Here is a 26,908-nt window from a genome sequence, read left to right on the forward strand (position 1 = left end):
TATATATAGAGAGAGAGAGAGAGAGAGAGATATATATATAGAGAGAGAGTATTTAGTCTATAATATCATTATTGTGTTCCTTATAGGGAGGAGGTTCTCAAGGTAGGTAGCATTTTTGTGATGTTTGATTGTGACAGGTCGAGAAGGGAAGAACTTTAAGTTAAGGATGATTAGTCAATCTCAAACTTGATCATGTGACATCACGGCTAGTCTTACTTTTTATTTCTTAATTCCTATTCAGACGGCAATAAAAAAAATTCTCTCTCCACCCATAAGCAAAATACAGACCAAATTACCGACCTACTCTGTGGCGATAACTGTAGTTCTTTTTGCATAGACACATTGGTAATTTTGCAAGTCTGCCTACATTTTTTGGCATAAAAATGTCCATCCTGTGTTAATATATATATATCTGTACATAAACACATACATAAATACAAATATACAGACAGGCTTATGTTGGTCATGCACCTTTTTGTATGTAGAGTTACAGCCTCTATTCCATACACAGTCTGTGTTAATCTTTCACCAGTCCTTTCTCAATGTCACTTTCTAACCAGAGCATTTAACTCTATAGTTTTGGTTTATGTTTCTCAATGTGACCCTGAGTTGTTTATAACACCACTTGTTCTATTATATCCAGTGGTGTAAAAAGAGAAACTGTACTTAAGTAATGTATGGATACTGTGTCAGCATCTTACTCAATTAAAAACTAATTGAATTGAAATGTAAAAATTAAAATAAAAAATTAGAAGTATGGAGCCAAAAAGTCACTCAAGTGAAATAAATGATCTATGGTTAAACATGCACATTCAAGAGCAAAAATAAATATTTGTAACTGATTTGTAATTTTCTGCTAACACTAACAAACCTAGAATTTGTCTTGATGGTTATCTAACAAAAACATAGATGTCTAACAAATTTTCCTAACTTAAAGTTAGCTAACTTCATGTTTAGTTTAACTAGCTAACTTAATCATGTTCCCTTAGATTCCAGCTGACATGATTTACAGTAGATTTGGTGACATTTATTTCACTGGTAATACATCTCATCCTGTATGAATCACTGGTAAAAATCAAGTAAAATAGTTGTGCATTTTCACTTTACACAACGGTCACTAACAGGCTCCATGTATCGTCAGTTTGGTCTAGAAAGAAATCCACCACAGCATGGCTTTTTATAAATTTACATTCATTAATGTAAATGCTTGCCTGTTATGCTTACCTTAACAAAAGTCCAGAATATATATATATATATATATATATATATATATATATATATTAGCCATGCTAGTCCACTTATACCAGCCACCCTGATTACAGTATTATTACACAACCTGTTTGTGTGTGTTTGCTTACATGTTGCAGCTTGTGGGCAGAGAGTGTGTTGGCACTTGCGCCCCCAGGCTTTCCCCACAGTGCAGCAGCACTCCTGTACAGTCGCATTAGAGGATAGAACTGTACACTGGTCCCTCTGATCCACGTTAGAGTAGCACTCTATTTGCTCTCCTGGCTGAGGTAAAGGTGATGATGACCCTGTCCCTGACGGTGACCCTAAAAAAAACAAACAACAAGATTAGATACATAAATGAATGCCCTAAAGTGAGTTCCTGATCCTACACTTAAATCTAACTAAGCAGGTATACTGCACTAGCTCTAGCTGATACAGCAGTCTCTCTACGACATGCTGCCTTAACTTACGTCTTTACTTATTTTTGCACATGGATCCTGTGATACATCACTCTAGAACTTCGGCACATTTTCTGATCGTGGTGCTTCGTTTCATTTTGTTTTCTACGTTCATATCATATCATATACTGTATGTACATATCAGTCGTGTTAAGATGATTACAAGACGCTTCAACATTACATATTGATTTTTATTTATATTCATTTTCCTCCCACACTGTAATTCCTCCATTACAGATGAATACAATTGTAATTAATTATAATTAGTATTGTTTCCATATTCAGTACAGAGGAAGTGCTCTGTATTCAATTGCTACAACACCAGGGTTTTTGTTACACTGTAATTATGAGGGCTAAAGTGTATAATAAAACATGATCAAATGTAGAACTGGTTCAAGGTTACAGGAGGCCCAAACCCTGAATGCATTTATCTATAATATAATTAACATTTTAGCATTTAATCTCGATTGCCTTCTCATTGTTTTAACTGTATTCTTTCTAAACTACCCAACTTTCTAACAAGCTGGGATATATGAAGAAAATAATTTCACTGCACTGTAATGTGACACATAAAGGCTTCTTCTTCTTAAGTGTCTGTATCTCTCAGTTTGGAACACTAGGGGGCAGTTATGTACTAAAACCAGCACTTTGTGTGTGTGTGTGTGTGTGTGTGTGTGTGTGTGTGTGTGTGTGTGTGTGTGTGCGTGCGTGTGTGTGTGCGCATGTGTGTGTATGTGCATGTGTGTGTGTGCGTGTGTATGTGTATGTGAGTGTGTATGTGTGCGTGTGCGTGTGTGTATGCATGTGTTTGCGTGTGTATGTGTGTGTGAGTGTGTGTGTGTGTGTGAGTGTGTGTGTGGGTGTGAGAGTATGTATGTGTGTGTGTGTGTGTGTGTGTGTGTGTGTGTGTGTGTGTGTGTGAGTGTGTGTGTATGTGTGTTACCTGTGGTCAAACACTGTCGTGTAAGTGGGTCAAATTCTTCCTGCCGTTTCTCACATTCACACATGAATGAACCTTCAACATTCCAACAGCGTGCCGCTCCGCACACACCCGCCATCACTACACACTCATTAATGTCTACACACACACACACATAGAAATAGTTCATCTACTCTACAACACTGTATCTATCCACATGTATATTACAGTATCACAGTATACAGTTTTTAATGACTCCTCCTTATACCATGTAATGATCATAAAAAATAATGTTCATGAAAAGGTATATATAGGTGAGGACTAGATATACAAATGTGTGGATGTATGTGTGTGACGTACCCACGCATGACCGTCCGTCTTTCGCTGTCTCATACCCCTGGTCACAGATACACTGATATGTTCCAATCAGATTCCGACAGAACATGTGATGGCCACACACACTCTCGTTTGCACACTCATTAATGTCTGAGAGACAGAAAGGGTCGGTGACCAAATTTAGCATAAGCATCAGCACATTCTGTAATTCTGTAGTGTGTGTGTGTGCTTAATCTTACCCACACACTCTCCTGTAGCCGTGAGGCTGTATCCAGGTTCACAGGTGATAAAGCATCGAAACGATCCGATGGTGTTCTCACAGCGCTGAGAACCACATACAGTCCCACCAGAGTCCACACACTCATCCACATCTGAAACGCGCGCACACACACACACACACACACACAATGAGCCTGTTTTATCAATATTTTAGCAAGGCTGTGTGTATATGTTTGCGGAAACCAAACTGAACAAAAAAATTTCCCCCACATTTACAAACGTTTCCGAAGCACTGATTTTCTTTGCATGTGCATGACACACCTGATTTTTAATCAATTATGCCCCCCAAAACTATCATAAAAGTCCAGATCACACAGCTGAAATGACGAGCGAAAGGCAAACATAGATTTACTCATGGATAGATGTGAAATTTATTTTGACGCAATAAAATAAAATTCAATAAAAGTTATTTAACAGTGTGACATCACATGAAAAGGCCAAAACCTGGAGCTAAAAGAAAAGGTGAAATCGATGTGAATTAAAACAGGTGAAAAGAATGGAGTTTGACATGGGAATGAAGAAAAAATATATAGAGTATATCTACTGTACCCAGGTGATTGTGGAGACCAAGCACATCACACAGACACACTCCTATGTTTAAATTGTTTTTCTTTTAATCAAACAGCGTGTCTCAGTGAAATCCCTCACGCCCTTTCTGAAGCCTTTCTGTTAGAAAAGCAGAAGGGCATGTGTCCCCAAGAAGTGAATGTTCTGCAGCACACTAGGGAATGCGATTCATATAAAACGACTGGGTTTGACAAAATATGAATTCAATTTGTGTGTGTAATTGAAATGCATGAGCTGTTTAAACTTGACAGTCAGTATGTTTACATGGACAACAATAATCGATATTAACCCGATTAAGACGATGCTCTGATAAAGAAACTAGCATGTAAACAACGATTATGGATTGCCTTAATCTGGCTAAAGTCATACTCAAAGTAAACACAAATCAAATTAGACGTGTGGAGTATTCCTGTTTTAGTCGCATTATCGACATGCGTTACAGACATGTAAACACCTTAATCACACTATTAACATCTTGTGGGAGCTTTCAACGCATTTCACCGCAACTCAGGTAAACACCTTAATCAGAATATTATCTTATTCAGAATAAGGTCAAAAATTTGATTATTGTAAAGTAGTCAGTGTAATCCGTACATAAAAAATGCAGAAATCCATTCGAATGACACGAGCCAATCAAGTCGACATTTGTTTTTCTTCTTACGTGTAAATTTACACACACTCAGGAGCATGAGTAGGATATGAAATAATGTTTTTCAGAAATAACGTGATTTTCAGAAACACCAACTTTCTTGTGTTTGTATCTGGCTACGTGTCTGCTTCGAATTTCCCTTCACTACATCCTGACCAAAATATTTCTCATTTGCAAGGAATAATCTAACACAGGGCCATGGCTTTATGGTTAATGCATAGACTGAGTTCGTTACAACAGTGGTTTTCCTGTGTTGAATAACAAGCCACTCCCTTTTCTATAGGAACACCAACAAACGTAATGCTTGGAACATAAGTGTGTTGGTACCTAAATGAGTTGAAACAAATAGCTCACTGATACTTGAGTTGAGATTTAATGTTAATTAAATGTGAGCACTTTCTGTCCTTAAAATGAAACCAAGCCAACTACCTAAGATGAGTGGTTTGTTAATGATTGTTCACCTGACTTACAAAATGTCTAGCTTATGATATACTCAAAAAGAACCTCAGCCGTATTCAAACACACAGAAACACACACCAGTGTCAATCATGCGCTGGCCACATTTGTAAATAGACACAGTGATGAGACTACTATTTAGCAAAGTGGATAGAACTCTTGAAGTGGGAGTGTGTGTGTGTTACCAAGGCAGGCTGTTTTTTCGGGATTGGCGGTGAAACCAGCTTTGCAGTGACACATAAACGAGCCATCAGTGTTGGTGCAGTGCCCGTCCTCACACACTCCATCTCTGGCACATTCATCCACATCTGGACACGCACACACACACACACATCTGTAATTCTACCTTTGTGGGGTATTTCCATTTGTCTTAATAATTTGGCTATAATTTTTGTTACAGCTTTGCTAGTAGAACTGTAGATTGTAATACATTTCCTGCATCACAAAGATGTCTAAGTATCGAGAATATTAAATATTTTGGCGGGTCTTATTGTCCCACCCTTACCTTTAAATCAATCTGAACAGTACATGAAACAGTGGCACGGATTATTTATAGTTAAAACTGTGATCAATTCTGTTAATTAGATGTAATAATTACATATCCGCACATGACCAGGCACAGCAATAAACACATACTAAACACATACCATGACAGAAAGTCCCATTGGCACTTGTGTGATAACCCTGAGCGCACACACACTTGTATGAACCCTCTGTATTCACACACTCTCCTCTAGGGAAGCAGAACTCACTCTCCGAACATTCGTTAATGTCTGTTAAACCACAAAAAAACCACGTTTATTTCTACAACCAGAGTGCAGTGACAGAATCAGTATCAGGTGAACTATGGCTACGTTAACGGGACAAACACCAAATTGGATTTAGACAACAAACTGTGCATGTCTGTCCTCTGTAAATTCCCACAATCCCTTGTCTCTGACCTCGGCACTGGCGTCCAGCTCCTGTAGCACGGAACCCGGGCAAACACTCGCATCTGTATGAGCCGTCCATGTTCACACACACACTCATTGGCCCACATATTCCAGAGCTCTCACACTCGTCAACATCTAAACAGAGGCAGGGGAAACAGACAATTTGCACAAATTTAAGTTAATTTGTATTTACTTTAATGACGTATGTACAGTTTAACTTTGTTTGAAATTAGAACGGTGCAGTCATGCTGCTGGACATGAGGATTTCGTCTTGGAACAAAGCTTTGAAACATCATGCATAAACATGACCAAAATTAATTTGCAGACAAATGAAATCCTACTAATCCTGTCACTTGAATGAAACCTTCCGCCTGCATCCACATGAAATCAGGCTCAAGCATTTAACCTTGGTCCATCTTTCCCAGCCTGGACAAGTTAGAAACAGATGTGCTGGAACTTTGTCTCTCTCTTACACACTCACACACACACATGGTATCTGTGAGTCTGTAATAAACACCAATCCTAACCAAATGTAGCTGAGGTACGAGTTTGACTTCTGTCTCTCTTTCTCTTTTACTGTATCTCTGCCATTTATTAACTAATTAGTTGATGAATTATCTGCAAAAAAACCGCCCACACAATTTGAAATGATACAAAGGAAATGTGGATGTGTCCTGCAATAAGTCCCACGAGCCAAACACAAGGCATAATCAGCAGAGAAATATTTTGAAGTCTCCTGACCTGATCTAAAGGAAGGCAGTGGATGGCATCTGACATGACAAAGATGTCAGGAAAAATGGACAGGCATTTACCAGACTGAACAAATGTGTCAGGATGAATGTGTGTGTGTGTGTGTGTGTGTGTACACTGAGAACAAAATGAAGACTAACTCTTACGATTTTATCTCCAACCTTTTGTCCTTTTGTCCTAAGGGTAGGCAAACATTTGTGCTTGGCAGATATTTTTATGCACCATAAGTAGAGAATATGTTACGCCACGGCGAACTCGCGGCCACCGAGCCGACGAGAACTACACTTCCCAGCCACGCCCGCGCTCAAGGTTGCCGGAGTACTGAGTGCCAACACCCGTGTTCCATCCAAGTTTATATAACACCTTGTTAATGACAGCGCGGCGCGAAATAAACGCTCAGTTTCCCAAACACTGTAGTTATACCAAGCCTTCGTATACTTTTCGGACTTTTTTGGATTACGGACATTTGCCTCGTCTTCGACTCACGATTTCCCGAATACCCCTTTTGATTATTTCGTTGTGACGCCTGATCATTCGTCTGTTGTTTCGGACTTTTCGCTCTCAGCTGTTTCCTCGTCTTCCTGTTGCGGCTCTGCCCGCGCTTGCCCCCTCGCCAGGTATCGTAACAGAATAAAAGACAATGTGGTGTGCTGTCCTGAAATATTTTATTCCTCTCATAGCACAGCAGTTTGCCAAGGAGTACAATGTTTTATTTATTAAAGAATGAGATAAATAATTTTAATTTGTTTATAATTACATTTCATGAAACAAGTTCCTATAAGTTCCTGTTATCACTTACAGCTACATACAGTACAGTCATTCCCAAAACTGTAAATTGTAAGGATTTCTGTCCTGAAGAATTTCCTGTATTCAATTCAATTTGATTTGTATAGCGCTTTTAACAATGGACATTGTCTAAAAGCAGCTTTAAAGAAACATATAAACACAGGATACAGATTTTAAGTGTGTGAATTTATTCCTATTGAGGAAGCCGGTGGCAACGGTGGCAAGGAAAAACTCCCTAAGATGATATTAAGAAAAAACCTTGAGAGGAACCAGACTTCGAAGGGAACCCATCTGAAAACTTACTGACTGTTACTTTAACTAAATGCTAAATAAACATCTCTGTATGGAAAGCTTCACCATATCAACAATGATATGTTTTGCTTTGTTAAATAATACGTTTAAATCTTTTTTTTTATTAGACTTTAGGACTTTTTATTAGGATAATGTGGAGCAACCGCCATACAAGTTTCTGTGAATTAGCTGCTACTATAGAAATGATAAAATATTAGAATGAGCAGACTAGTATACATTTGTAATTGCAGACAGAATTAGAATCGAAAAACGAATCAATGCCAAATCTGACATTTGAGAATTCAGCAGTGTTGTGGTATAATAATATCATGGAACATAAACATCTTATAGGCTCTTACAATTTCAATAGTTCCTTTAATGGGATGTTGTTCTATAGTATAAGTCACATTGTGTGTGTTCTCACCTGAGCAGGTGTTTCCCCGCAGTTTGTATCCAGAGCGACACACACACAGGAAGCTTCCAGGAGCGTTTTCACATCGGCCGTTAGAGCATGGGGATGGAGTCTGACTGCACTCGTCCACATCTGCACACACAAACACCTTATTCTCCTGCATCACGCATTGTAACTACTGTATAAAGGACATGAACTCTTGAGTCTCATTTACTGTACTTTGTTAGGCTGATGCTTCTGATCAGAAGCCAAGCAGCCTAATGCCTTAACTCCTGAGCTACCTCTGCCAGATTTTATCCTCTTTATACTAAATGCTGTACATCGGTTTAATACACCAATTACTCTACATCCATAAAAAGTCTAATATCTTAGCTACACTTAAGTGTAGGTACTGTAAGTTATTTCTAATTATGATCCTTTAAATTCTTATACAGTATATCATCCATGTAGTGTAACTAAAAAGTCTGTTACATCCCTCAAAATAAAAAGTTCTTATTTAAGTTAATTACATTAAGCTAATACATTTATTTGTACCAAGTTGCTGATACAGTGGGGGAAATAAGTACTGAACATGTCACCATTTTTTCAGTAAATATATTTCCAAGGAGGTTATTCACATGAAATTTTCACCAGATATCAGTATTAACTCAAGAAATCTAGAAATATAAAGAATTCACAAAATTAAAGTCCATAAATAAAATTGTGTGTAATAAAGAGGAATGCTACACGAAAAAAGTATTGAACACGCTTAAAAAAAAGCAGTTCTCCGATTAATTTCTTCATACAGGAAGCATCTTGAAGCTGTCATTACAAACAAAGGCTTCTCCACAAAGTATTAAATAGGTTTCAGTTAGCATGTTCAATACTTTTTTTCTGTGTTCAGCAGAAAATTCAGCGTTATTACACATAATTTTATTTATGGACTTTAATGTTGTTAATTCTTTATATTTCTGGATTTCTTGAGTTAATACTGATGTCTGGTGAAAATTTCATGTGAATAGCCTCATAGGAAATATATTTACTGAAAAAAATGTTGTTCAATACTTATTTCCCCCACTGTATGTATTTCATCTAAATAGCTGGAAAATGTAATAATTTTGGCCAACATTAAAAAACAAATACTTAAACAGATTGTTAGTTACCTTGACATTGGCCATTAATGATCTCGAAGCCTGGACTGCATGAAACACACTTGAAAGAGCCAACAGAGTTCATACACTTTTGTCCCGGGCACTGAAGCTCATTCTCACACTCGTCCACATCTGAGCATGCAGGAAAGACACACACATTAATACACTGATAACTGTCTCTTTTCAGGTATACAGGAACTTGCAGACTCAATAAGAATGACAGCTATAAGAAAAAAAATAAATTTAATTATGAAAAGTCATAAGAAAACAGAAATGACGCAAAGAAAAGACACTTGTGAGATTCATAGTTGTTCTAGAAATAAATTCATACAGCCAAACATATGTGGACACCTGACCAACACATCCATATTCTTCCCATATTCTTCTGCAAACTGTTGCCATAAATTTGGACGCATACAATTGTATAGAATGTCTTTGTACACTGTAGCCTTTCAATCTTCCTTCACTGGAACTAAGAGGCCCAAACCTGTTTGAGCAGGACAATGCCTTTGCGCACAAAGTGAGGTCAATGAAGACATGGTTTGCCAAGGTTAGAGTTGAAGAATTCAAATGACCTGTACACAGCCTTGACCTCAACCCCACTGAACACCTTTGAGATGAACTGGAACGCTGACTGCACCCCAGGTCTCCTTGCCCAACCTCACAAATTATCTTGTGGCTGAATGGGTAAATCCCCACAGCCATGCTACAAAATATAGTTGAAAGCCTTCCCAGAAGAGTGGAGGTTATTTTAGTAGCAAACTGGGAACCAACTTTGGAATGGGATGTATTATAGAAGCAAATTTTAAGCAATGATTACAACTAAAAATACAATTTGTTTTCTATTTTATTTCCACAAAACAAACATGGATTGTTTCATATAAAGCCAGCTTTTTCTCATTTTCCATTTCACATTCTTAACAGCAAAATGGTAAATACAAAAATTTTAAATCTTTCTTTAAACTTTAATCCACATGCAAACGTCATCAGCAGGGGTAGCTGTGAGAATGTGAACAGGGAACATGTGGGAAATGAGAACTTGGACAGGGAATTTGAATAGGGATGATGGTAAAATATCTCAAATACATCGGAAAGAGAGCATCACTGGAACCATAAGCGGATGTAATGCTTATGGAGAAATGCTCTGCCATGAAGATTTGCTAAAGTCACAACATGATAAGGAAAAGGCAAATGTATAACAAACTCCTAGAAACTGAAGTAGCTATGCCAGACAAAGGAAGCTACTTTGTTGAGGCCACAATATGATAGTGTTTAATGAAGATTACCACAAAAATTTGGCAGCACACAAACAAACAAACAAGCAAACAAACAGAAAACACAATGATATTATAGGCTCAACACATTTACTTCATTTATCAACCTCATTTATCAACCTAGCCAGTGCCATTTTTAGGAGGTTGCCCTTCACTTGATCTTTCTTCTGGGTCAAAACAAATGAACTGTTTAAATATACAGTTTTTGTAAAATCCTAGTCAAGACAATACGTATAAATTTGTTATTTTCGTTTTTTTGATTTTCAAAATGGTTATGGATTGAATGGACACACAGATTCTAAACCTATATTTGCTAAATAGGATATCCGCTCACGCCACAGTCCGCCGACACGCACCGCCAAGCTCCGCTCACGCCACAGTCCGCCGACACGCACGCCAAGCTCCGCTCACGCCCCCGTCTGCTGACACGCACCGCCAAGCTCCGCTCACGCCCAGCCAATCTCCGCTCACACCCAGCCAAGCTCCGCTCACGCCACAGTCTGCCGACACGCACCGCCAAGCTCCGCTCACGCCCCCGTCTGCCGACACGCACCGGCAAGCTCCGCTCACGCCACAGTCCGCCGACACGCACCGCCAAGCTCCGCTCATGCCACAGTCCGCCGACACGCACCGCCAAGCTCCGCTCACGCCACAGTCCGCCGACACGCACAGCCAAGCTCCACTCACGCCACAGTCCGCCTTGCAACACAGCCAGCAAAGTAACCTGAGCATCTGGGGCTTTCCACTGCAGGGGAGGCACACCTTGCTGCGCAATCCAGAGGTGAAGGCTGGCCCAGAAATTTTTTTTGGGGGGGCAATGAGGACAGCAGAGCTCCAGCCTGAGGCCTACGGGGAGTTCTCAGCTGTGGAGCTCTCACCTGAGGTCAACATGGCGACCTCAGAGGGACGGGCTGAGGAGGCTGTCCCGCTGCCCTGCACAGCCGAGGAGGCTGTCCCGCTGCCCTGCACAGCCGAGGAGGCTGTCCCGCTGCCCTGTTCAGCTGCGGACGTCGCTCAGCCTCCCCGTTCAGCTGCGGACGTCGCTCAGCCTCCACGTTCAGCTGAGGTCGTCCCTCAGCCTCCCCGTTCAGCTGAGGTCGTCGCTCAGCCTCCCCGTTCAGCTGCGGACGTCGCTCAGCCTCCCCGTTCAGCTGCGGTCGTCGCTCAGCCTCCCCGTTCAGCTGAGGTCGTCGCTCAGCCTCCCCGTTCAGCTGAGGTCGTCGCTCAGCCTCCCCGTTCAGCTGAGGTCGTCGCTCAGCCTCCCCGTTCAGCTGAGGTCGTCGCTCAGCCTCCCCGTTCAGCTGAGGTCGTCGCTCAGCCTCCCCGTTCAGCTGAGGTCGTCGCTCAGACTCCCCGTTCAGCTGAGGTCGTTGCTCAGCCCGCTTGCTCCATGGCAACTAGCGTTCCCCCCTTCTGCTTCGAGGAGACCCACGCTCCTCTCCCTGGCCGCACGGGGGACTTCTCTCGGCCTTCCAGTTCAGCTGGGAACGTCGCGCCGCTTTCATGCTCTGCCGAGGAAATATCTCAGCCCCCCTGTGCCATTGTAGAAGCCGCCCGGCCTCCTGGTTTTGCGGGGGACATTTTCTCCAGGGGGCCAGGACCACCAGATGGAGGACGTATAATTTTGGGCGCGGGGAGGGTTCTGTCACGTATCGGGAAACTCTGGACTCCACTTCCCATCAGCCACTGCACTGCTCTAATTGTCACATGACCACCTGCACCTGATTCATGGTTTGGTTAATGAGCACTCATGTGTGTGTATATATAGTCCTTGTCTGCACCATTATCTTGTCTTTCGTTGTCTTAGACCCCTGTGTTCCATGTTTGACTCGCGTTGTTTATGTCTCGTTGTTTGTTTCTTGCCACAGTGTGTTTAGTCAAGTTTTCTTAGTGTCTTTGTTTCTCGGTACGTTGCTGCTAATAAATGTCACTATCTGCACCTGCTTCTGGTCCAACCTCCGATTTGTGACACATATATTTAATCTGTTACATTTATTACCAATTTAGGAATACTGAGTAGTAGTAATAATAATAATAATAATAATAAACAGACTAGCCCTTAACCCTTCCTGAATCATCACATCTGAGATTATACAAATCATATCAATATCTTGTACTGAAGAGTCATATGCTGCTTACCTGTACAGGTGTTCGCCTCCAATCTGTATCCAGGTCGACATACACATCGGAAACTTCCGGGGGTATTTTCACAGCGTCCATTAGCACAGAGGCGTGTGTTCTGCACACACTCATCCACATCTGACACAAAAAACAACATCAGCATAAACGACAACACAGCCCATGCTGATCACTGGTTGTACAAAATAATATATAGTATTGTATTCTATAATATCATTATTGTGTTCCTTATAGGGAGGAGGTTCTCAAGGTAGGCAGCATTTTTGTGAGGTTTGATTGTGACCGGTCGAGAAGGGAAGAACTTTAAGTTAAGGATGATTAGTCAATCTCAAACTTGATCATGTGACATCACGGCTAGTCTTAATTTTAATTTCTTAATTCCTATTCAGACGGCAATAAAAAAAAATTCTCTCTCCACCCATAAGCAAAATACAGACCAAATTACCTATCTACTCTGTGGTGATAACTGTAGTTCTTTTTGCATAGGCACATTGGTAACTTTGCAGACAAGTCTGCCTATGTTCACTTTCAAAGGGAACTTTGTGTTGCATTTAGCATAACAGTATGGGAGCGCCTTGTGCGCATAACTGGTATCTGAAGCTTGTGTAAAATTATGCCTCTACTTATAGGCCTGCCATGATCAGGTGACATGGCAATTAAGCACGTCGCATGATATATATATGGCACCTGTGAACCACGCCGCCAGCCTTATTATCTTAAGCGAGGCTGCATGTCTGTTGTTTGTGTGACAAAAGAAAAAGAAATGCTTCATTTCTACTCTATATTTCTCAATATCTCTCAACTTTTCTATCCCTTTTTAGAAAAAGAAAAGAAAAGAGAGTGAAAGAATGAGCGAGAGGGATTTCAGGAAGTGTGTTACGCCTTGCTCCCGTTTCATCACGGGAGGAGACGGATATGCTTTCTGCGTTAAGTGTTTGGGTGTAGAGCATGCTACAGCAGCCCTCGAGGGGTCTGACTGTCAGCATTGTGAACGTTTCACAACTACGTCTCTCGGCTCGCTCTCTTCTCGTCTGAAGGGAGTTGGGTTTCAGAGCCTCGCGGATCTGGGCTTGCCACTGCCGAGGCAGCCAGCCGGCTCAGGTCCTGGGGTTCTTGTATGGATTTGGATGAGGAGCCAGAGACGAGCGCTGCTCTATCTCTTGCTCTGTCTTCCGGGTCTGGCTCTCCGCCTGACTTTAGAGCTTGCGTCGTGACTCCTCCTTCCCCTGTGGAAAGCCAAAACACCCTCACTGACTCCGAGGAGTCGGTAGAGGGTGCCATTGCACCAAAAACCGACAGCGGCTCTCAAGCATATAAAGAGCTGCTTGAGGTGATCACTAGGGCGGTTCAAAAGTTGAATATAGACTGGCCCGTGGAAGAGGAAGTGGCTCGTAGCAGGCTGGATGAGCACTTCCTCTCCAGTAAAAATAAATATAAAGCTCCCTCACACTGCAGAAAACTCCCCTTTTTTCCAAAAGTGCATGAAGAGATATCACGCTTCTGAAGAAAACCATACACTAGCCCCACAATGTCTGATTACTCAGCCATCATGGGGAGTGAGCAGCACGGCTATGTAGCTATGCCAAAGGTGGAGGAGGCGCTTGCGAGCCACCTCTCTCCATCAACGGCAGGTAATTTAGGGAGGCCAACTTTACCTTCGAAGACATGTAAAGCCACTTCGGCGTTGGTGGGTAAAGCCAATGCGGCAACGGGCCTTGCTTGTGGGTCCCTGCATACAATGGCAGTGTTGCAGGCTTACCAAGCAGACCTGCTGAGTGAGCTAGATACTGGTGAGGGAATTGGGCCCGAGGCAGTGGCAGAGCTGTGCCGCGCCACAGATTTATCCCTCCGGGCGACCAAATAAACGGCCCGCCATATCGGTCGTTCAATGGGTAGTCTGGTTGTGGCGGAGAGGCACCTATGGCTCAACCTCTCAGGGATGGGGGACAAAGATAAGGTCTCCTTGCTGAACGCCCCTGTTAAACCTTCTGGCCTGTTTGGCGGCGAGGTCAATGCCATCGGCGACAGCTTTCGTGAGGCAAAACAGCAAACAGCGGCGTTCAGCCAGTTCCTTCCCTGTCGTGTCAAGTTCACACGGGCCTCCATGAGTGGAGCCCGGGCCAGCGCTGGTGCGAGGGAGACGCAGAAGAGGAGTGTGGCGGCCCGCCTCCCCCCGCAGAAAGCCAGGGGGATCGGGCGGCCACAGCCACAGCCTGCTAAGAGGCCTGATCTAAGAATGATCATAAAAGCACAAGCAGGCAAGGAAGGAACGGTCCTGATGGGCCACGGAGGGACATATCTGGGGACATGAGGCTGCTAGGGCAACTAGCCCCCAGTGCTACTGTAAGGCCTGCCCTGGCCAAGGCCATCCCACGTTTTCAGTCTTCTCTGGTCAGGGAGCTGTCACAGGGTGACGGAAATCTGATGCTTTCCCTCCAACGAAATGTGGAAAAGCTAACATCACTGAAAGACCATTTGGCAGCATGGAAACTACTGCCAAATGTGTCCCCATGGGTTCTGTCTACCATAGAAAAGGGTTACCGGGTCCAGTTCAGTGCTCGACCCCCCCGGTTCAGAGGTGCGCTCACCACAGTTGTCAGCACAGAGTAGAGCCCAATGTTAGCGCAGGAAATAAGTTCTATTTTGGACAAAGGGGTCATAGAACATGTACCCCATTCCCTAAGGGAGGGAGGTTTTTACAGCCGTTATTTCCTGGTCCACAAAAAAGATGGGAGTATGCGGCCAATTTTAGATCTGTGTCATCTGAACCTTACTCTTCGGACATACAGGTTCAAGATGCTGACGCTCAAACTTATCGTGTCACAGATTCAGTCCGAGGACTGGTTTGTGACAATAGATCTGAAAGATGCATATTTCCACATAGGAATATCGCCCAGTCACGGAAGTTCCTGAGGTTTGCGTTCCCTTCAGTTCCCTTCGATGCTGCTCTGGCTCCCTTGGATGCTGCTCTGGCTCCCTTGCAATTCCAGGGCATCCGTGTACTAAACTACCTGGACGACTGGTTAATTCCAACACAATCCAGGGAACAGGCGGTTCAACATTGAGATGTTGTTCTCGCCCACATGAGGAGCTTGGGGCTCAGGTTGAACCTCAAGAAAAGTATGCTTTCTCCAGTACAGAGGACAACTTTTCTAACGGCTATATGGGATTCTACTACGATGAGGGTGTTTCTATCCCCAACACGCGTACAATCGATCCTATCAACTTTAAGCAAGATAAAGCTAGGTCTGGGCATCCCCTCCAGCCTTTACGAGAGGCTGTTGGGCCTTATGGCAGCAGCAGCCAATGTCATACCGTTGGGCCTATTGCACATGAGAGTGTTTCAGTGGTGGCTGAAAAGTCGGGGGTTCATACGAGGATGAAACCTCTGAGAGTAATCAGTGTCACGCGGTGATGCCTACGTGCTCTGAGTATTTGGAGGTGCCCGCAGTTCCTAGCCTCGGGTCACACTCTAGGGGCGTCCCCTTATCGCAAGATGGTAATGACAGACGCGTCCCTCACGGGCTGGGGTGCAGTCTTAAATGGCTGTCCAGCTCATGGTCTTTGGAGCGGCCCTCATCTGGAGTGGCATATAAATCGCCTAGAGATGCGGCCTGTATTCCTAGCACTGAAGTTCTTTCTTCCTCAGTTGAGAGGTCACAATGTGCTAGCTGTTTCAGACAACACAGCTGTGGTCTCATATATCAACCACCAGGGAGGGTTACGTTCATGCCCCCTGTTCAGGCAGGCGCAACTAATACTTCTCTGGGCAGAGGGAAAGATCTTGTCAGTGAGTGCAATGTACATTCCAGGCAGCCGGAATGTAAGGGCAGACATCCTGTCAAGGCAGGGGCTGAGGCCCGGGGGTTGGAGGCTTCATCCACAAGTGGTGGAGTCCATATGGCGGCGGTTCGGACAAGCAGAAGTGGATGTGTTCACCTCCGAGGAGACAACACACTGCCCGCTGTGGTTAACCCTCACTCCTCCTGCACCATTGGGGCTGGACGCCATGGTGCACACGTGGCCGAGATCACGTCTATATGCTTTCCCCCCGATCGCTCTGCTCCCACAAGTTCTAGCGAGAGTTTGCCAAGACCGTCTACATCTGCTGCTAGTAGCACCTTATTGGCCAGCTCGAATATGGTTCTCGGAGATAATGTCCCTGCTTGACGGCACTCCTTCGGAGATTCCCATCCGCAGGGACCTCGGCCAGAACTATGGAAACTGTGGGTCTGGCCCCTGAGGGGCACCAGCTCATAGATTCTGGTCTCACAACTGAGGTTGTAGAGACCATGTTAAATGCTAGAGCACCATCCACAAGGAAATTGTATGCGCTCAAGTAGCGGCTTTTTGTCTTGTGGTGTGAGGAACGTCAGCTAGACCCAGTGCACTGCACAATAGCTACAGCCCTGGAGTTCTTACAAGGACTTTTCTCAGCAGGGTTGGCGTTTACGTGGCCGCCATTTCAGCCAGCCACACCCCTGTTGATGGAGCCTCTGTGGGGCAACATCCTCTAACTTCGAGGTTCATGCGTGGTGTCAGACGGCTGAGGCCCATCTGCAGGCCGCGCATACCTTCCTGGGACCTTTCTGTGGTCTTGGAAGGTCTGTCAGGGGCCCCATTTGAGCCCTTAGAGTCAGCCTCTGAGAAGCTTCTGACTCTAAAGGTAGCTCTTCTACTGGCCCTGACATCTCTCAAGCGAGTGGGAGATCTACAAGCTCCCTCGGTTGCCCCCTCCTGCCTTGACTTTGCCCCTGGACTAGCCAAGGCCTTCCTGTATCCTAGGCTGGATTATATTCCTAAAGTGCCTACATCGGCTGCCCACCCTGTGGTGTTGCAGGCCTTCTGCCCTCCTCTGTTCCTCACACAGGAAGAAGAGAGGATGCACCTGCTGTGTCCAGTAAGGGCTCTCTGTACGTCGGAGAAGCTGCTGGTCTGCTTTGGTGGCGACAGTAAAGGTGATGCTGTGTCAAAGCAGCACATCTCTAACTGAATAGTGGAGGCGATCTCTATGGCTTACGAAGCGTGTGGTCTCGCCATGCCTCTAGGCAAAAGAGCTCATTCGATTAGGGCGGTCGCCTCCTCGAAGGCTTTGTCCAAAGGGGTATCCTTGCAGGATGTGTGTTCGGCTGCAGAGTGGTCTACGCCACACATATTCATTCTTTATTACAGCCTGGATATTCATTCCACCCCGGGCTCAATTGTCTTGTAGTGACCCTCGGGCTTGGGTATTTTTGAACAGGCCGTACCCTCGGTATGACGGAGTGGGTATTCCCGTTCCAGTACTGTTATGCTAAATGCAACGTCGAAGTTCCCTTTGAAAGGGAACATCAGGGTTATGCATGTAACCCTGTTCCCTGAGAAGGGAACGAGACGTTGCATAGCATTGTCATACCAGGGCAGGCCTGTGAATTGCGTCTTCGCTTCAGATAATAGAGGCTGGCGGTGTGGTACACAGGTGCCATATATATATATATCATGCGATGCGCTTAATTGCCACGTCACCTGATCATGGCAGGCCTATAAGTAGAGGCATGATATTACACAAGTTTCAGATACCGGTCACGCCTGCAAGGCGCTCCCATACTGTTATGCTAAATGCAATGTCTCGTTCCCTTCTCAGGGAACAGGGTTACATGCGTAACCCCAACGTGTTTTGGCATAAAAATGTCCATTCTGTTTTAATTAATTGCCATCCAGATGTGGATATATAATCATGAAGGGGAAGTATAAAAAGTTATTACATATGTCATCCAGTGAAAGTGATCCCTTTCAGATAGAGCTTTAGCAGACGTTCTTAGAATAAAAAAAGAATGTTTTTAAAGACAATGTGAAATGGAAATTTGAACTCATGTTCTTCTGCAACTTGAATTTCTGACTGAAATGGCATAATTGGTATGGCGGGATATATGGTGTATATCTTTGGTATATATCTATCAGGATTTCATTAGTTTGTGAAAATTAATCACAGAGTCAGATCTAGATTCTAGACTGCAGTCAATCATTGAGGACTGCTTATCTCCCACAGCACCACCAGCACCCATGTTAGAGGATGTGGGAGTAGCAGCAATCCTTGTAGTGCTGCTGCTTGCAAGTCGGTATCACCCTGACTGGAGTACAAGCTGTCTGAACTGCAGACTAGAGTCTAAATCTGATTCTGACTCTGAAGGATTCATCAATTTCTATCCACAAAAGCCATTTAGATGCTTGTTCTGTCCCTTGTCATATTGAGACTGGACTACTTGCTCCTGAAAGGCCATTCAGTCTCTGCAACTGATCCAGAACGCAGCTGTATGACTTGCTTTTGTCGTGTGTGTGTGTGTGTGATCCAAAATGCAGCTGTATGATTTGTTTTACACACCACCCTATTGCTGTGCTCCATACATGGGCTTCCTGTAACTGCCTGCATAAAATTTAAAACACTGCTTGCCTACAAAGCCACAACTAGACCCATTTACCTTAAAGTAGTTATCACACCGTGCACTGCACCACATTCCAGTCAATGCCCTACCACTGCTCTGTTGGACCCACCTTCTATCAGCATATAAGGAAGGCATGCATCAAGGTTCTTCTCTGTTCTGGTGCCTAGTAGCTGGAATGAACTTCCCCTAGATGTGCCCTAGATTCACTGGCTGTCTTCAAACAACTAAAGACCTACCTCTTCATGAAGTACTTAAATTAGCACTTTGGCATTTTTTTTTAATTGTTCTGGTCTTATGGGTTTTTTAGACTGATATTAGTCAATACAAGTGCCATCTACTCAGAGCAGCTAGTTAACTATTGTAAGTTAATAAACATCACATGTACAATGTGCTAATAGTGATAAATCTGTTATTGTGATAAAACATGACCAAACTGTTGTTACTGACCTGTGCACTGTCCATTATGAAAGCTGAATCCAGCACCACACGATGTGCACCGGTACGAGCCTGGAGTGTTCACACACACCTGACCACGACACTGCAGATGGTTCTCACACTCATTTACGTCTAACACACACACACACACACACACACACACACACACACACACACACACACACACACATACTATGTATGCATCTCTCTCAATATAGACAGTATAGGCCAGGAGGGCAATATGAATGTGTGTGAAGGAGTATTTCACCTGTGCACATGTTGTCCTGAAGCTTGTACCCTGTATGACACACACATCTGTAGCTGCCAGGTGTGTTCTCACAGCGGCCGTTAGCACAGGTGGCAGGAACCTGATGACACTCATTGATATCTAAGAGAGCAGATCGTATGAATATTGTTCAAATGGTATAAATGAATGAATGCAAGGATGAAGAAATTTAGACACAATTGTATTTACCTGTGCATCTTCTGTTAATTATTGCAAACCCGGGGCCACATGACACACATCTATATGAACCCAGAGTATTAATACATCCCTGACCAGGGCACTGTAGAGAGTCCTCACATTCATTCACATCTGAAACAAAGACAGATACAAATGCACATTCATATATGTATGCCATCAGATGCCCTTTATATGTTTTTAGAAGCAATCCAAGTTCTCCAAAATGAATTCTGTAAATCAAACCATGTATTTCCAATGATGTGACAAAAACAGCAATATTCCACCTCTTATGTACTTTGTTTTGTTAGCATCTCTTAGCTAGTGTTGTTTTTATGAATATTAAATTTTCCCAGACTACTCAGTAACAGATTTTTATAGTTTTTAATATTAATAATTGTTGATGCAGTCTTGCTAAATTCAAGGTGAAAGCCACAACTTCACATGACATTGTGTGAAAACATTTTTTACATGAGAAATCTTGTTAAATATCTGTAATAGCTGTATTAACTAAACCTAAAGTTTTAGAGATAAAGTTTTATCTTTTTTATATAGTTTTTCCTCAACAAAAAGACTTACAAACAGATAGATAGATAGATAGATAGATAGATAGATAGATAGATAGATAGATATCATATCAAAAGTTTACATACACATAGGTTAAAGATATTAAAACTCAATTCTTCATACCTACAAACATTTCATCTTACCATACATTACTTGCGTTAAGTCAAATTTCAACTTTAATTTACGATATTGATGTAACTCAGTCATGTTTGTGGGCTTCCTTGCTCGATTTTCAGTTCCATCCTTAAATTTTCTCTGGGATATTCAGGTCAGGGCTTTGTGATGGCCACTTCAATACTTTCACTTTGTTGTCTTTAATTTTCTTACAGCTTTATGTTTTATGCATTTGGAGGTATGTTTAAGATCACTGTCCTGCTGGAAGACTCAGCAAGTTGGTTGTGACCACGTTTTAACTTTCTGGCTGATATCTTGGGGTGTTGCTTCAGTATTTCAAGATAATCCTTTGGCCATCAGTTTTCAGAAGTGCACCAGTCCTTTTTTTCAGTCAAACAACATGATGCTGCCATCCCCATACTTCACAGTTGGGATGGTGTTCTTCAGATTAAAATCCTCACCCTTTCCCCTCCATGCATAGTGATGATTATTATGACAAAATAGTTCAATTTTTGTTTCATCTGACCAAAGAACACTCGCCCATCTTAGAGTAGGGACATCTCTTAATAGTAGATGTACATACTTTGTTACCTGATGCCTCTAATTCCTTCACCACTTCCTTTGTTGTTGTCTTGGTGTTCAGTTGAACCTTTTGGACCAATGTTCATTCATCCCTAGGAATTTGTAACTCCTACTTGAACAATGCAGTGTCCGTGTGGTCCCAAAATATGTACATTTGCATATAATTGGTTGTACAGATGCTTGTGGTACCTTCAGTTGTTTGGCAATTGGAGGGCCACTTTTTTTTTTTCTGAACTTAGCTGAGTTGCTTAAATCTTCCCATGGTTTCAAGGGTAAACAGCACTGGCTAGACTCCTAACTCCTAATTATGACAATTGGCCAATCAGAAACTTCCTATAGTCATTACATAATAAAAAAAAAAAATTCCAGACTGTTTAAAAAGAGACAATTAAGATTTGATCCACTGGAATTCTGATGTAGTGAATTACAGTTGAAATAAATGAGTCTCTAACCGATTGATTTCAAATGACCTATGAACAAAGATGCCCTAATTGACTTGCCAAAAGAAATGTATGCTAACATGAAATGTGTGAGATTGAATATCTTTAAACTAGATGTTTGTAAACCTTTGACCTCAATGGTAGATAGATAAATATATACTTTTAATTAAAATAAAAACAAAAATTAAAGAGCTTTATTAATAGAAAAGTCAATTAATAGAAAAATTCAGAATGAAATTCAGATTAAAGCCAGCACTGTATGTCATATATCATGGAGGTAACTCTGGACTTCATTTCCCAGCAGCCACTGCACCATACTACATCATTCTCACATGACCACCTGCACCTGTATCACGTTTCTGTTTAACTAGCACTGCTATATATAGCCACTGTTTGTACTGCTTCCTTGTCTCACGTAAATTGTCTTCTATGCTTTTGTCGACGTGTCCATGTTTAGTTTTTGCCACAGTATTTTGCCAAGTTGTCTTAGTTTTGTTGTTTGTTTGTTTATTAAACTGTTTGGAAATCTGTGATTGCTTCCGCACCTACCTTTGTAACATGACACTGTACCTGTGCAGGTGTTACCCTGTAGCTTGAACCCATTATTACACACACATCTGTAGCTGCCAGGTGTGTTCTCACAGTGGCCGTTAGAGCAAAGAGAAGGACGCTGACGACACTCATCAATATCTGTGTGACATGAGAAAATTAGCAATAAGGCTAATGATGAAAATGTTTTAAAAAATAATAATAATTACACAGTCTTAGTAGCCATCAGTTTAGGATTGTGCAAGCTGCATGTTTAAATCACCACTTAGTTCAAACGCTGTGTTGAGTTGTTAAGTAGTTTGGGGTTTGGCAGTGTTCTAAATAAGAAAACACATGTGAACAGCAGGATTGAAACCTGCTGAGCTTGTGAGGCAGTAAAGGCTGATTTTTACTTGATGTTAACTATGAGAGATGGCCTCAGTGCGTATTCTACGGTCACCTGGCGAGTCACGTAGAAATGAATGCAATTAACACAGTGCTATTGAGTACTAACGCTAACAGGTTTCCTGTTACAGTGAGTGTTTGAATTTTAAAAACCTCTTTAACCTACTGAAAGGTTTGTTTTGAGCACCTCTTTTCGGGATTTTCTAAATTTGTAAATACTTTTACATGTATGGTCAGGGTTTTCGATTTGAAACACAGCCTGATGACGACAATCACACCCACCGCAGAATGTTTTAAAAAGAAACAGAGCTTGTCAGCGTGCTTAAAAATGTTGTGCATGAAATTGCTAAAGATTACAGTTTGATTTGGAAACAAGACGGACAGAGATTTTTTGGCTCTGTTATGCCATATAGTGGATGCTGCATTTAATCATCCAGATGTACGTAAGATACACAACCAAGTGTACAGTGCCAATAGCTTAGGTGCTGCTCATGCTCACATATGCCTGGTTAAAATGAAGCATATTTGCAGCTTAACGCTGCCTAACAGCCATTCTATTAAACGTTTTAATGGAAATCGAGACAAATAATGTTCTATGAGTGTGTAATGACTCACACACAAAGTTTACACAATGAAAAACTGGAGACTGTAATTTAACTTAAACTTGTAACTCCAATACAAAACTATTGATGTCAACTTTGGACAGCAAACATGTCTTGCTAGATGGACAATTTGGGGGAAGAAAATGTGCATGCGCATTTAATTTTTGGTTAAAAGGTTCCTTTAACCCTAAATGAATAAATTGAGTGTGTGTTGATTTAACACACCTGAGCACTGGCCATTAAGGAGACCAAATCCAGGTTTGCAGGGCACACAATTGTAGGAACCTTGAGTGTTTACGCACTCCTTCCCTGGACAGCGGAGCGGGTCATCACACTCATCGATGTCTGAAACACACAGATGTAAGTTATCTGGATTCCACGACATCATAAATTGTACATCTTTATATGTTTATACGTCTCAATGACATATAAGTGAGACATTGGGATCCACTGGGAGTAAGAATTAGAGGAGCAGAGAAGCTTACCTGTGCAGGTGTTGTTCTGCAGTTTGTATCCTGTCCTGCACACACACCTGAAGCTGCCGAGCATGTTCTCACAGCGCCCATTAGTACAAGGGTTAGGGATCTGACGACACTCATCAATATCTGTAATATATTAATAAAAGTGATTGATTATATCTAAAAGTCCGGCAGGGATTAAGTTAAAGATAAAGTAGAAAATTAAAAATATGCCCACAGTGTGAAGGATAATTTGACTGAGCACTCATCTGCTATGCTTACAGCTCATTTACATGTAGTTCATAATTTTATCTGTACAAAACTCCAATCCTATAGGTCTAAATACTGATTTGCACATTTTTGGTATTAAGTTCTCAGTATGGACACTTAACCCAACTCTGAATCTGACTCTAACAGAGAAAAAAGTTGGCAGACAGAGACTTAGCTGAAATTACTAAGAGACATTTGCCAAAAAACTGCTTTAGTTTAGTTGATGTCAGTAAAAGACCAACACAGAGTTTCAGTACCCGATTTAACAAACCCTTGATAACTTGCTCTAGTATTTATATGCCCATCAAAAAATATGATTTCAATATAGGTTGGCTCCTCGATTTGTACAGCCAGGCTGGAGTTTGTTCCACTGCTAGTACACACCTGTGTGACGGATGCAACACTCTTCAAGTTGTTAGGCATACTGCAAACAATATTGGAGCAAGATCAACTGCTAAAGAGACTGTTAACACACACTGACCTGAGCATAGGTTTTGCTGGGCATTACTCCGGTAGCCTGAAGGACACACACACTGAAAACTTCCCACTGTGTTCTCACACTGACCAGCCAAACACGGCCTCGGAGTCAACAAACACTCATTTATATCTGTGAAAATACAAACCGATACATTTCTATTCATTTGAATTAAGATTGTAACGCTAACATTGCTACTTTCAACATGCCAAATACTTTTTATGATGGCTAAAAAAGCTTGTGCATTACCAGTGATGTACTGCACAAAGAAAAGCGGGTTGGTTTTCAAACATAACATACATAACATTGTATAATGAAATAATATGCAAAGTTATATATACTATATTATGTGTAATATGGTACTAGAGGTCAGATGTTTTTAGCTTCCTCGTGTCCCTGATTAGAAAGGAGAATATTTGCTAGCTACTAATCATGTTAGAAATGTAATGCATATGACAAAAAGTTTGATGTAGTATCTATGTTCATTAGCTCAAAGTACATACTGTTTGATGTATTCCTGTGTTGATTACTTACAACATATTCCAGAAAGTACTCTTCTATCAAAGAGCATTTGAAAGACTGATATTTAATTTGCAATTAATAAAACTTAAATAACTATGGATTGGGACACTTGACATAGTATAAGATGAGTTACAAGAAAAGAAAAAGTCAAAACTTTGTGTTATTGTAGTCTATTTAATAGTAAGTTGTTGGCTAGTAGGCTAATTAGTGGTTTGTACAGTTATTGTTTATGGCTCAGCTCAAATAAAATCTAGCATTTAGAACATAGACTTATACCTCCTTCAAGGACAAAAGAACAGCTGAGGAGGCTTAACGGTTTGGATCACATGACCTTTGGGGTCAAAGGTTATTATCGAGGCAGAAAAATAAAAGTCTAATGGTGATTATCTGGGTGGTAAATACAAAGACTCTTGAAAATAAAAGGCCAATGTGACGCGTGAAAGCATGACCAAGTTTTCAAAACCTTTTAAATGAACTTTGACCTTTGAGAGCTTTAAAAGGCCTATGGAAAAATGTAGTAAAGCCTAAAGGATGCTGAAAATGGGTAATTCTTGAAGAAAAACAACAATGGCATCACTCCATAGACGAATCCTGAATTTTAATTTAGGTTGTAGCTTTTCGAAGAAAAATATACAAATTTCAGTCTCACAGAAATACAGCATTTTATTCAAATGTATTACTTGAATCAAATTTTCATTTATTATGGCAATTTACTATTATTATTATTATTATTATTATAAATTATAGTTGATTTTCTATTAAGAATCCATTATTTAACACCAAGACAGATCCAGTGTTAAAATCTAGTCGAAATATTCTGTTCTCACACAGTTCATTTTTTGCATACTGTTGTAATGCATACAGAATAGGGGTGTAACACAAAGAGACTATCTGTATCTGTTTATCAGTTTAAAACCCTACCACTATACTGTCAGCCTGGTATGTGAATTCTGGCATTTTTAAAAAAAATTTTTTATGTAACTAGAGATGTGCACACAACTGATTTCCTAGTCATGTAGTTATTATTTTTGATTGTACTTGATTTTAAGTTTAAGGGGGCAATTAGTTTTTCACATTGGTGATAGGTGTTGGATAACTTTTTTTTTGCTTCAATTAAAAAAAAATGCATTGTGTGTTTACTCAGGTTGCCTTTTGTTTTATTTCATTTGAAGATCTAAAACTATTTACATTTACATTTATTCACTTAGCAGACGCTTTTATCCAAAGCGACTTACAAATGAGAAAGATACAAGCAAAATTTATATCTCATATTTAGTATGAGATATACACAAAAACAGAAGAAATACTTTTTCACAACATTGTATCTCAAAGATCATGTCTCCAATATTTTTCTTTTGCCTTGCCACTTCTTCCACAAGTAGCTTGCATAAGTATTTTCTACCAGATAGGGTGAAATTTTGCAGCTTTAACTACATGCCCAAAAAATGCACTAATTTTAGTTTCTGCTGTTTTTGGAAGATTATAATGCAGGAGAAGCATGGAATACATTTCATACCTTGGCAATGACCTGATTGAGAATTGAGGATGAACCCAGGATTACACAAACATGTGTGCCTCCCTCCAGGCTTATCGACACACCGACCCGGCCCACAAACCTGAGGGTTAGCCTCACACACACGCTTGTCTGTAAAACACACAAACAATGTAAATAGCAGTGATGACCGTTCATGATATTAAATAGAAGGGCTAAAATCTAATATCTATCAATTGCACTACAGTGAAACTATTAGGGTTGCACAATGCATTATATCTCATTGATGGTATAATAAGAATGTGAATGATAACGTACTGTTCTCTCTTCTCATCCTTTTCTGTTCTTTATACTTTGATTGGACAATGTATGCTTAGTCTATTTACTTTTAGTTTCATTTAATTTATGTCAACTAGAGACATGCATAGGACTCATATTTAAGGAATATAAGGGAGTCATGCAAAGGGTGCAGAGCTATGAGAGTAAAACAATGGAACAAGAAGAGGAGGTACAAACCTGATTTACCCT

The 26,908-nt window shown here is 41.5% G+C and overlaps 1 protein-coding gene across 4 annotated transcripts in view; it reads right to left on the reverse strand.

Annotated features, from left to right (window-relative positions):
- LOC108264294 (latent-transforming growth factor beta-binding protein 4) overlaps positions 1-26,908 on the reverse strand; it is an 83,244-nt gene that overhangs the window by 13,281 nt on the left and 43,055 nt on the right. For 2 of the 4 annotated variants that reach the window (XM_017465686.3, XM_017465685.3), the window contains 18 exons: positions 26,405-26,533; positions 24,373-24,498; positions 23,649-23,768; positions 23,389-23,508; positions 22,199-22,318; positions 19,941-20,060; positions 19,734-19,853; positions 19,478-19,597; positions 12,609-12,728; positions 9,208-9,327; positions 8,078-8,197; positions 5,836-5,961; positions 5,542-5,667; positions 5,080-5,202; positions 3,183-3,314; positions 2,968-3,093; positions 2,632-2,766; positions 1,359-1,553 (listed from right to left, as the gene is read on the reverse strand). In XM_017465686.3, coding sequence (XP_017321175.1) covers positions 1,359-1,553; positions 2,632-2,766; positions 2,968-3,093; positions 3,183-3,314; positions 5,080-5,202; positions 5,542-5,667; positions 5,836-5,961; positions 8,078-8,197; positions 9,208-9,327; positions 12,609-12,728; positions 19,478-19,597; positions 19,734-19,853; positions 19,941-20,060; positions 22,199-22,318; positions 23,389-23,508; positions 23,649-23,768; positions 24,373-24,498; positions 26,405-26,533 — 2,298 coding nt within the window. The remainder of the gene's footprint in view (positions 1-1,358; positions 1,554-2,631; positions 2,767-2,967; positions 3,094-3,182; positions 3,315-5,079; positions 5,203-5,541; positions 5,668-5,835; positions 5,962-8,077; positions 8,198-9,207; positions 9,328-12,608; positions 12,729-19,477; positions 19,598-19,733; positions 19,854-19,940; positions 20,061-22,198; positions 22,319-23,388; positions 23,509-23,648; positions 23,769-24,372; positions 24,499-26,404; positions 26,534-26,908) is intronic. The other 2 variants (XM_047155038.2, XM_017465687.3) reach the window with 2 other exon arrangements.

This window comes from Ictalurus punctatus, chromosome 4 (assembly GCF_001660625.3).
Source record: "Ictalurus punctatus breed USDA103 chromosome 4, Coco_2.0, whole genome shotgun sequence".
NCBI classification, from domain to species: Eukaryota; Metazoa; Chordata; class Actinopteri; order Siluriformes; family Ictaluridae; genus Ictalurus; species Ictalurus punctatus.